General features: G+C 43.4%; 2 protein-coding genes across 2 annotated transcripts in view; both read left to right on the top strand.

The window, feature by feature from the left end:
• The window catches only part of LOC138983684 (uncharacterized), an 8,450-nt gene extending 6,102 nt beyond the window's left edge, over window positions 1-2,348 (top strand). The window contains exons 4-6 of the mRNA XM_070356960.1: window positions 492-645; window positions 1,160-1,259; window positions 1,689-2,348. Of these exons, the coding sequence (XP_070213061.1) occupies window positions 492-645; window positions 1,160-1,259; window positions 1,689-1,880 (446 nt within the window). The 3' untranslated portion in view covers window positions 1,881-2,348. The remainder of the gene's footprint in view (window positions 1-491; window positions 646-1,159; window positions 1,260-1,688) is intronic.
• A 2,825-nt stretch (window positions 2,349-5,173) lies between these two features.
• LOC138946047 (uncharacterized) lies at window positions 5,174-10,628 on the top strand. The gene is made up of 4 exons (XM_070317570.1): window positions 5,174-5,381; window positions 6,224-6,337; window positions 6,849-6,974; window positions 10,084-10,628. The coding sequence occupies exons 1-4, from the start codon at window positions 5,340-5,342 to the stop codon at window positions 10,234-10,236; spliced, it is 435 nt and encodes a 144-aa protein (XP_070173671.1). The 5' UTR covers window positions 5,174-5,339; the 3' UTR covers window positions 10,237-10,628.
• The last annotated feature ends 789 nt before the right edge of the window (window positions 10,629-11,417 follow it).

The raw sequence follows: 11,417 nt of genomic DNA, 5'->3' as shown, positions 1-11,417 counted from the left end.
TCTCTCTCTCTCTCTCTCTCTCTCTGAGAGTTTTACCTTCGATCACTTTATATGTATAAACATGTTGCATGTTTTGCTTGCTTGCTGATTGCTATTTCATTTTCGAGTTGTATGTTGTTGTTTTGTTTTTGTTTTTGTGTGCTTATTTTGTCATTGTGTTTGTTTACTTGTTTGTTCGTTGGTTTGCTTATTTGTCCTTTTGTTATACTTGTTAATCGTTTATTCGAATGTTGTATTAGATGTAAGGACTGGTTGTATCCTTGAAAAATAAAGTTCCATCAACATCATCTCTCTCTGTCTCTGTCTCTGTCTCTGTCTCTGTCTCTGTCTCTCTCTCTCTCTCTCTCTCTGAATTTCGCCCAACTCTTTACTATGTATACCTCTGTGTGTGTGTGTGTGTGTGTGTGTGTGTGTGTGTGTGTGTGTGTTAGTGTGTGCGTACTAACAAGTCCTACAGGTAAGCATTGCAACACCCTCACTGTGCATTGCAGGTTGCTCCAGCACCCAGAAGGCTCTGGCGTGCGAGATCTTCAACTCGGCCAACGTGCAGGCTTTCAAGGCCCACCCGTCTGGTGTCCATGACAACGCCTTCCCCTACAACAACCTCAGGGACATGTGTCATGGCCTGAAGGCCTCCAGATCAAGGTCAGATATTTACGCTTCTTTTATGGTTTTCATAGCACCTCTCTCTGGTAGAAAAATGTCGTACACAATTAAGCCTGTCGTGTGAATTATACATGTTTGTGTCGTGTTCAACTATTGAATTGATTGTACATGTACATCGTCTTGTTCTGTCTAAGAAAAGGTCTCTTTGAAGATTCGATTTATTAAGACTATGATTTCAATTGTGACTTTCATGGCAGTTATGACGGTTCAAAGACAAAGGGGACAAAAGAAGTGATGATGATGATGATATGTATGTAATATGTAAGCGCCTAGGGCTATATCTAGATTAGGGGCATAAAAATGATCACAATAATAATGATGATGATGATGATGATGATGATGATGATGATGATGATGATGATGATGATGATGATGATGATGATGACGACGACGACGATGACGACGACGACGACGACGACGACGATGCTGATGATGGGTTTCTTTGTTTTTGTCCTATATCTGCTGTCACTTGTTTCCCTGTGCGTGTGTCCAGTTATGCGTGTAACGGGTGCCACGCGCCAGGCGGTCAGGTGTGTCTCAGCACGGGGCTGCTCAAATACCTGGTGGACCTCAAGAACCACGGCAAAGTCATCGTGAGTCCATCACACACGCACATCGTTACGTCACGTTATCTGCAAGCCATGCTCGTCACGCTCTTATACACCTGTATCTAAATATGGTTTCCATGTGCAAGGGCGGGGAAGCCCGGTGTGAGTGTGTGTGTTGTGTGTGTGCGTGCGTCCGTGCGTGCGTGCGTTAGTGCGTGCGTACGTGTGTGTCTGTCTGTCTGTCAATCATAAGGTTTTTACGGCTATTTACGATTTCTCATACATTTTAGAAAAAAACCGAAAGTGAAGTTAGTTTTGCAAAATCAGGATTAAAAAGTACACATGTAGGCATAAACCACAGCTTTGCTCACGATAAGTAATTTCAGTAAAACGTGATCCGATGCCTGATTTGTTACGTATTTGTGTGCGTGTGTGTTTTTCTGTATCTCTGTATGTGTATCTCTCGTTGAACAGATCAACGAGCTGGCCGGAGCGTGTCATACGTGCACGTCACGTCACTACTCAGGCCTGGCAGTGGACCTGCACAACGACGCGCGCTCTGCAGAGTACCTCCACAAGTGCACGGCCATGGGCGGCTGGGGGCAGAACGAGGGCAACCACATCCACTGCCAGTTCTACGATGCGCCGCATCCTAACGGATTTTAATTAAGACGCCGAACTGTTCTCTCCGTGTACACGGTCGTGTTTACTGCCACGGATGTGTCCAGGATTGCACGTGGAGAGAGCATCCTTTGACTTGGACACACTAACCTTCAACAGCCTGCCTGTTTCCGTGCGGAGAGGGAATGGTTTGCTTAATCAATTCAGTAGGTAGACATTGGTGTCACTGACGATTTAGACACAAATATCCACACTGAACAGGAAGCAGCCAGGCTGATGGTATTTAGCGTGTTTCATTTACAGGATGCTCTTATCCCGGGTATATACAACAACAACAAATCCTTAACAGGCCTGTGGCGGTGCACACGGTCGCTTTTACGAGGACTGTTCCTTTAACGGCACTGCGCTGACGGCGTGTAATTAAAGCGGGGGAAAGTCAAGACGTGACACGGTGTCGCTTTGGCGTTGCAGGAGCACACACGTTGTTTTCCATTAAATGATTATCTCCACGAAGACGATGTCAGAGTGTGCTTGTGTCTGTGTGTTTACATGTGCGTCTCTGGATGCCTGTTTGCATCCGTTTTGAAAGTTGTATGTTCGTGAGATAACACTGACCTAGGGAAAATAACCTTGAACGGTTGAAAACGACGTTAAACACCAAATAAAGAAAGAAAGAACCTAGGGAAAAATGTCTTCAGCATACCCTGGACGGATGATATACAAACCCCTGCCAAAATAAAGGACAGTTTTTTGTCAAGATGGTGTCGAGAGGACTGCTCGGTTCAAATAAAATCAAGTATCAGACTTACCTTCAATTCACTGTCAGCATCTTAAAGGCACAGTAAGCCTCCCGTAAACCATCACAGATACGGTCAGGCTTTTACACACAGTACAAACACCCTTTCATTTAAACACTCACCGATTGAGAACACCCTAGGTGCCCTCCGTAAAGAGCGAACAATTTTCAAAGAATTTATTTTTGCGTGGTTTATCTTACCCCTGAGCCATCGTGAACCCGTGTGATCCAGTTTCCCTTTTTTTCACAATGTAGTCGTCAGTTAGTCATTTGAATGCGACTCGATGTGAGCTTATTTACAATAGCACGTTTTTATGCACGAAACAAACGGCTGTGGTTCACAAGAACTCTAGCGATGGCTTTTGACTGTTGAGAGGAACGGCGATAAACCGTCGTCTGCTACGACCCTTGCGTGACCCTGCTTCCGGGCTTTTCTTTTTTCAAAATTTCACAACTTCGAATTGTACTGATCTTGTCTTGATGAAAAAAGAATTCTTTTATGATTAAAGAATGTTTGTGTAACAAGCTGTCAATTTATTATTTAGATTTTAAAAGTTAGGTCAAGCGCAAAAACGCACCACGGTCCAAAAACATTTTGATAATCATCGATTTACGGCTATCGCCAGTTTACATCGATAGAATGAGACCCGAAGGGAAGTAACTCATGTCTGACCTGAGTTCAGGATGGGTCCAAAAAGTGTTCGAGACAATCTGCAAAATTAAATCTTTAAAAATTGCTCCCTCTTTTCACCGTTTGGTGAGCGTTCAGATGGAAGGGTGTTTGTACTGTGTGTAAAAGCCTGACAGTATCTGTGATGGTTTACGGGAGGCTTACTGTCCGGGCGTGAATTCCTGTATTCATAACAGCCGTCCAGCACCAAAACGAGGCGCCATTGTTGTTGAGGACCAAGTCCACGAAAATAAATTCTTTGAAAATTTCTCACGCTCGACAGAAAGCAGCCAGGATGTTCCCGTTCGGTGAGCGTTCAAATGGAAGTATGCTTGTACTATAATTATGTAGACGCTCGGGGAGCTCTGTGATGGTTTACGGGAGGCTTACTGTGCCTTTAAATATCGTGACAAGTGGTTCTTCTGACTCAACACCATCCACAGACGCAGTGGAATTAAATCAAACAGTTGTTTTATGTACCACAGCGGCAGTTCAAAATATACAACCAGCAACTGTTCCTCGGGGTATTTTTAATGCTGACCCGAAACATGCGTTATTCACCGTGTTCTTGGAATACCCGTGTGACTTGGAATAATAGGCCGTGAAAAGTAGGATATGCGCCGAAATGGCTGCGATCTGCTGGCCGATGTGAATGCGTGATGTATTGTGTAAAAAAAAAAATCCATCTCACACGGCATAAACAAATCCCTGCGCCTCTGGCCAGTTCCGGTGACGAATAGAGTTGTCTCCTCCGGGTCGTGGCAGTCGTCGTAGAGTTTGCTGTTTCATGATTGGGGCATCTATGGGGCGGGTGAGAACCAAAAGGTCGAGGCACACAAGGTCGAGTACATTTGGTCGAGGGTCAAAATGTCGAGTGCGACAAAAGGTCGAGGGTGACAAGGGGACAAAAAGTCGAGGATTAAAAAAAGGTCGAGGATTTAAAAGGTACATTTAATTTTCTGTGTGCTCAATTCATTATCTTTGATTATCCATTCCTGAAGAAAATGCTGCTTCGAATGAATATCAACCACGAGGATTTGAATGGGATCTGAATAGGTGTAGGGGTGATTTGTGAATATGAACACACACACCCACACACACACACACACCACTCGCGCGCGTAAGCACGGACGCAAGCATCAACAAACACACCCACACGTACGCAAGCACACACACTCACACTCACTTCATGGCATGTTGCAGGCTTTGCTTCTTTTGGATTCCTTGAATGAACTTTCATATGGTTGGGTTGAATCCGTCCAGCATAGATTGCAGTGCGCTATGCCAGGCTTCTTGCTTGTTCGTTCTTCATGTATGGATAATCAAACATAATGAATTTAAGCACACAGGGGCACAGAAAATTAAGTCAACATTTTCAAACCTCGACCTTTCTTTAACGACCTTTTTTCAATCCTCGACCTTTTGTCCCCTCGGCGTTTTGCTGTTGACCTTTTGTCATCCCAAACCTTTTGTCACCCTCGACCTTTTGACTCGACCAAATGACCTCGACCTTTTGTGCCCCGACATTTTAAACCTCAATATTTTGAGACTGAGAGCCTGGATACCTCATGATCAAAATTGTAAAAAAATCTTCTGTTAATGTATCTAGAGGTAAGGCTATCAATGATCCCTGTGTTAGAAGTGGACCGGCGACAAAGCATACAATTATGTAAACACGAAAAGACACAAACACACTTGTAATTTGGCCAGAATGAGAAAGAGAGAGAGAGAGAGAGAGAGAGAGAGAGAGAGAAAGTGGAGGTGGGAGAGAGAGGGGGGAGAGGAAGAAAGATTAGGAACCGTTACAGGAGATGTTGTTATGAACGAAATAGTGAGGTAACAACGATTGAAAATGTGCTTATCTTGGCTTTGGTTCCCAGTGCTGTATTGCCAAGAGGAGGGTCGTGTCCTGAGCACTCTCTGTTAAAGCAACACGACCAGCCACAAGAGTGCTCTTGCCTAAAGAACACCCCACAACCCTTCTTGCTATCTGCAATAAAGTGATACCCTGCAGATCTGAGACTGAGGTTGTGCAAACATGAAGATCATCATCGGCCTCGCACTTTGCGCCTTTGCTGCTGTAAGTAGTGAAACATGTTGAGACAGCTGATGAATAGCAAGACCTGTTTTTCTCCTGAGTCCTGTCATGTGTATCTGTGATCTTTACAATCAGTCATATTTTACTGAACTTATTGCAGGAGACTTGGAATCGAGTGTGTGTGTGTGTGTGTGTGTGTGTGCGTGTGTGCGTGCCGCGCGTGCGTGCGTGCGTGTGTGTGTGCGTGTGTGTGTGCGTGCGTGCGTGCGAGTGTGTGTGTGCGTGTGTGCGTGTGTGTTTGTGTGTGTGTGTGTGTGTGTGTGTGTGTGTGTGTAGTGTGTGTGTGTGTGTGTGTGTGTGAGTGTGTGCAGAGATTAAACAAATACTATCGGACATATAATAAATGCATCGTTCCGTATCTTTAATAATTTTATCGTTGGATGTATTTTTTCTGTTTATATGGCCATTTTCTCCTTCATAATGGTAACACTGTCCCACGGTACGCTGCCTTGTAATGGTAATACTGAATCATGGTACGCTGCCTTGTAATGATAACACTGACCCATGGTACGCTGCCTTGTAATGGTAACACTGACCCATGGTACGCTGCCTTGTAATGGTAACACTGACCCATGGTACGCTGCCTTGTAATGGTAACACTGACCCATGGTACGCTGCCTTGTAATGGTAACACTGACCCATGGTACGCTGCCTTGTAATGGTAACACTGACCCATGGTACGCTGCCTTGTAATGGTAACACTGACCCATGGTACGCTGCCTTGTAATGGTAACACTGACCCATGGTACGCTGCCTTGTAATGGTAACACTGACCCATGGTACGCTGCCTTGTAATGGTAACACTGACCCATGGTACACTGCAGGGTCAGCTGGGCAGCCTCCTAGACCAGCTGAGGGACCGCTTCCAGACCGGCACCGGGGAGGGCGACGCAGTGGACACTCTGCACGGCTGGAGGCTCGAGTACCACTATGGCGGCGTGAGTCTACCCAGCACGAGGAGGAGGGGGGGGGGGGGGGCAGGCATCTTCATTATCATCATCATTAATGCCGTCGTTGTCCTCAGTAAAGGCAGCAGAAGTAACAGCAACGCCATCGCCATCATCGTCGTCCTCCTCCACACCATCATCATCATTATCATCATCACCATCGTCGTCGTCGAGACCATAATGACAGTCTACATAATTTACAGCGGTGTTTTTTAGGTTCTTTACTTTTCTAATTATCATTTATACCCATGATCTGCAAATGTTCGATACCAGTTTACACTCATACATTGTTTCTTTATCTGGCTGCTCAAAAATATCAAGTTTGATCGTAAATAGTCAAAACAAATGGCTCACAAGTCGAATTAATCCGCAAATCTGGTAATTAGGCAAACAAAATTGTATCGCTGTGAAAAGCTAAATTTCCGCACAGTTAAAATGGAATTTAAACCTACTCCAAGTGAACATGAGAAATGAGATGCAAAATAATGTTGTATATCCACAGGACCATCACGTTCTGTTGTTCATCAACGACCACAGAGTCAGCGGACACCGCTACTGCTACGTGGTGCCTGTGGGCAAGAGCTGGGAGAACCTCATGCAAGACAAAGTCAGCGTGGAGCGCATCACCGTGAGTACAGCGTCACTGGCGCCATGATGTCATCAAGCATGGGGCTTTGGAGAAACATGTCACGAATCGTTTGTCAATGGCGTACTCGGGATCGGCTCGTTCATTCCCCGTTCATTCCTGACACTAACACTTGTGCCCCCTTTCAAAAAACAAAACAAAAAGAATCGAACTTCAGTATTGAGAGATCCGTTGCAATTTATAAACATACAACTCTCAATTAGCATTTAAACAAACTTGGGAAGGGCCCCCAATATGGACCACATTTTTGTTCCATGTTGTTTACTACCTGGTTTTCTTGCGGAGAAGTTTCTTGTGCAGATTTAGAATGCATGCTGCCAGAAGTGTAAAAAGTTGAAAAAGGCTGATGGGTGTGTGATCTATGCGTCCACAACTGTTTTGACATGTGCAAGTTATTCAGGGTAAATGTGGCGAATGAGATTGCTTTGAGAGCTCCAGCACCGGCCGTTGTTTGTCAGACAGAACAAGGGGTGGTCCATAATAGGAGCCGGCTCATATTAGGGGCCCTTCCCTTAATCACTGACTCACATTGTGAATCAATCATCAATTTCGCTAAAAGTTGAAAAAGTGATTATGCATGTACTTTCTATATATAATGCTGGTCCCATTAGGCCCTATTTAGGAACAAAAATTACGATTTCCTTTTTATATTTAGTCAAGTTTTGACTAAATATTTTAACATCGAGGGGGAATCGAAACGAGGGTCGTGGTGTATGTGCGTGTGTGTGTGTGTGTGTGTGTGTGTGTGTGTGTGTGTGTGTGTGTGTGAGTGTGTGTGTGTGCGTGTGTGTAGAGCGATTCAGAGTAAACTACTGAACCGATCTTTATGAAATTTGACATGAGAGTTCCTGGGTATGATATCCCCGGACGTTTTTTTCTTTTTTTCGATAAATGTCTTTGATGACGTCATATCCGGCTTTTTGTAAAAGTTGAGGCGGCACTGTCACACCCTCATTTTTCAATAAAATTGATTGAAATTTTGGCCAAGCAATCTTCGACGAAGGCCGGACTTCGGTATTGCATTTCAGCTTGGTGGCTTAAAAATTAATTAATGACTTTGGTCATTAAAAATCTGAAAATTGTAAAAAAAATATTTTTTTTATAAAACGATCCAAATTTACGTTCATCTTATTCTTCATAATTTTCTGATTCCAAAAACATATAAATATGTTATATTAGGATTAAAAACAAGCTCTGAAAATTAAAAATATTAAAATTATGATCAAAATTAAATTTTCGAAATCAATTTAAAAACACTTTCATCTTATTCCTTGTTGGTTCCTGATTCCAAAAACATATAGATATGATATGTTTGGATTAAAAACACGCTCAGAAAGTTAAAACGAAGAGAGGTACAGTAAATCGTGCTATGAAGCACAGCGCAACCGCTACCGCGCCAAACAGGCTCGTCACTTTCACTGCCTTTTGCACTAGCGGCGGACTACGTTCAATCAAACACTGTACATAAGGGCCCATTGTAGTTTCTTTGGTTCAATCAGTTTCTTTGGTTCAATTTCATTCTGTGAGTTCCACAGCTTGACTAAATGTAGTAATTTCGCCTTACGCGACTTGTTTTTTTTGTAGACACTAAATTATTTTCCTCTTTTTACATTTAGTCAAGTTTTGACTAAATGTTTTAACGTAGAGGGGGGAATCGAGACGAGGGTCGTGGTGTATGTGTGTGTGTGTGTGTGTGTGTGTGTGTGTGTGTGTGTGTGTGTGTGTCTGTCTGTCTGTCTGTCTGTGTATGTGTGTGTGTGTGTAGAGCGATTCAGACCAAACTACTGGACCGATCTTTATGAAATTTGACATGAAAGTTCCTGGGAATGATATCCCCGGACGTTTTTTTCTTTTTTTCGATAAATATCTTTGATGACGTCATATCCGGCTTTTTGTAAAAGTTGAGGCGGCACTGTCACACCCTCATTTTTCAATCAAATTGATTGAAATTTTGGCCCAGCAATCTTCGACGAAGGCCGGACTTCAGTATTGCATTTCAGCTTGGTGGCTTAAAAATTAATTAATGACTTTGGTCATTAAAAATCTGAAAATTGTAAAAAAAAAAAAAATTTTTTAACGATCCAAATTTACGTTTATCTTATTCTTCATCATTTTCTGATTCCAAAAACATATAAATATGTTATATTTGGATTACAAACAAGCTCTGAAAATTAAAAATACAAAAATTATTATTAAAATAAAATTTCCGAAATCGATTTAAAAACATCTTATTCCTTGTGGGTTCCTGATTCCAAAAACATATAGATGTGATATGTTTGGATTAAAAACATGCTCAGAAAGTTAAAAAGAATAGAGATAAAGAAAAGCGTGCTATCCTTCTCAGCGCAACTACTACCCCGCTCTTCTTGTCAATTTCACTGCCATTGCATCGAGCGGTGGACTGACGATGCTACGAGTATACGCTCTTGCTGTAAAAATGCAGTGAGTTCAGTTTCATTCTGTTAGTTCGACAGCTTGACTAAATGTGGTAATTTCGCCTTACGCGACTTGTTTTTAACCTGAACTTGACTCCGCCGTGACCTCAAAAGTTGACGAAGGTCACCCAAACTTGCGTCTCGTCATGATGTCATCAGGGGCTACACTGTGGGAAGATTCAAGGGATATATTTTCAAAATAATGTTTTTGTCTGTGAACCACAACAGTTGTGACAGAAATTCTTCGCGTTGGTACCAGGTTTGCCCTACAACCGACCGCGTACGTCAGAAACTTGGCAGCTATATTTGTTGATGCTGTAAGGAGCGATAGAGGGCTGGGTTTATCATACAAGTTGGTGTTAGTCAATTTGTTACAGAACAAACTGTTCATGTCCTAATATATACTTTTGAAATGTACCTGCACATTTTCATGATCATGGTCTTTTAACCGAACATTTTCTGTAAACTATGCTTCCTTTGTTATAGACACACAATAGCGAAGATCACTGTGATATCATTATGAGTTATTTCTATTACGCTGACTGTTAGCAAATGATAACAGACATGTCGAGAAAATGGTATGAAAATATATGTGTGCACAAGCACATGTCGTCATATAGTAGGGTGACGTCACAGCCAGTGCTTATGACGTGCAGGATGAGCTGTACGCCTTGCTGAAGGACCCTGACCACAGCGAGCACCAGCTGCGCCCCACCGACCTCGGCACTGACTACCATCACTTTGACGCCGCCAGGGAGTGCAGAGGTCACGACACCTACGACATCAGCTACACGCCTTCTTTCGCCTAAACCACATGCACACAGGTTATGGCCGGCTGACCTCAGTCTAACCGCCTCCACTCCAGACTTTAACATTAAAAACTATATTGAATCTAGCTCCTGTTTTCTGGTACTCATCCACACAGCAGTTTTCGGTCTCATGTGTGAGTTCTCCCGTCGGTCTACAGCTGTCATTCCCACTACTCCCCATGAGCGAAATCAATTCTAGGTATGAGTTGCAGTCCACGACATGTGTCGACATTGGGCGAGTAGAATCTAGCACTCCGGCCGACACATCTTTCTCCTGGTGCTTCACTCCTGTCTTTTTGAACCCCATGTACTCTATCATACCAAGGTTATATCAGGTCTTAAAATAACAGCTGACTGAACTAAAAAGGCAAAAAGAAGTGTGCACCTAGCAATTGACTGCGTTTTGGGATGTGTAGTGTGTCTGTGTTTGTCAGTGTACCCATAGACCTATATCTAAATATAGGTCCCTGGTGTACCCTATGTGCGTGTGCGTGTCTCAGGGCCTGTGTCTGTACTCTGGCACCGTACCACCACTCTCACTCTGTCAACTGTCACGTCTAGCACCACCACTCGCACGACTCTGACATCGCACTCTCACTCAGTCTCACTCTGGCACCAACCATTCTCACCACTCAACGAGGCTCACACCACATTCTCACTCATATGGTCTGGCTCAACTATTCTCACAACTCTAACCGTCTGGCACCGGTCTGGCACCACCATACGGGCTGGCACTACCATTCTCAGTAATACAGATGAAGGGCCAAGTTTCGACAGCCCAGACGGGAAGGGTCCTCGATAGCTCAAAGGAAATCTACTTTTGTCCGCTGTTTTTAACGACTCCTTTCAAGTCTGTTTTTTCATAAATACCCTATGACACGATTCGAGTGGCAAAGGACATACCCTGCAATTCCCGTCTCAGTCGGTGAAGCCGTTTCGGAGGCTTTTATCATCATACCCACACTGACAGACACCAGCTTGATAAGTTGGATACAGGCTTCATGAAGCATACCTTTCACAGATTTTCTTCATTGTAAGCATACTTTCAGCGACAAACACCATAAACTGTATATTTTTGGAATCAGCAAATGATAAGGAACAGAAAAATGATACTTTTTTTCACAACAATCCGTTCGGTAGTTTTCGAGAAATGCTTTTCACAGACAGACAGACACACGGCA

This window comes from Littorina saxatilis, linkage group LG13 (assembly GCF_037325665.1).
Source record: "Littorina saxatilis isolate snail1 linkage group LG13, US_GU_Lsax_2.0, whole genome shotgun sequence".
Lineage (NCBI taxonomy): Eukaryota > Metazoa > Mollusca > Gastropoda > Littorinimorpha > Littorinidae > Littorina > Littorina saxatilis.
This window is presented reverse-complemented; position numbering and strand designations above follow the sequence as displayed.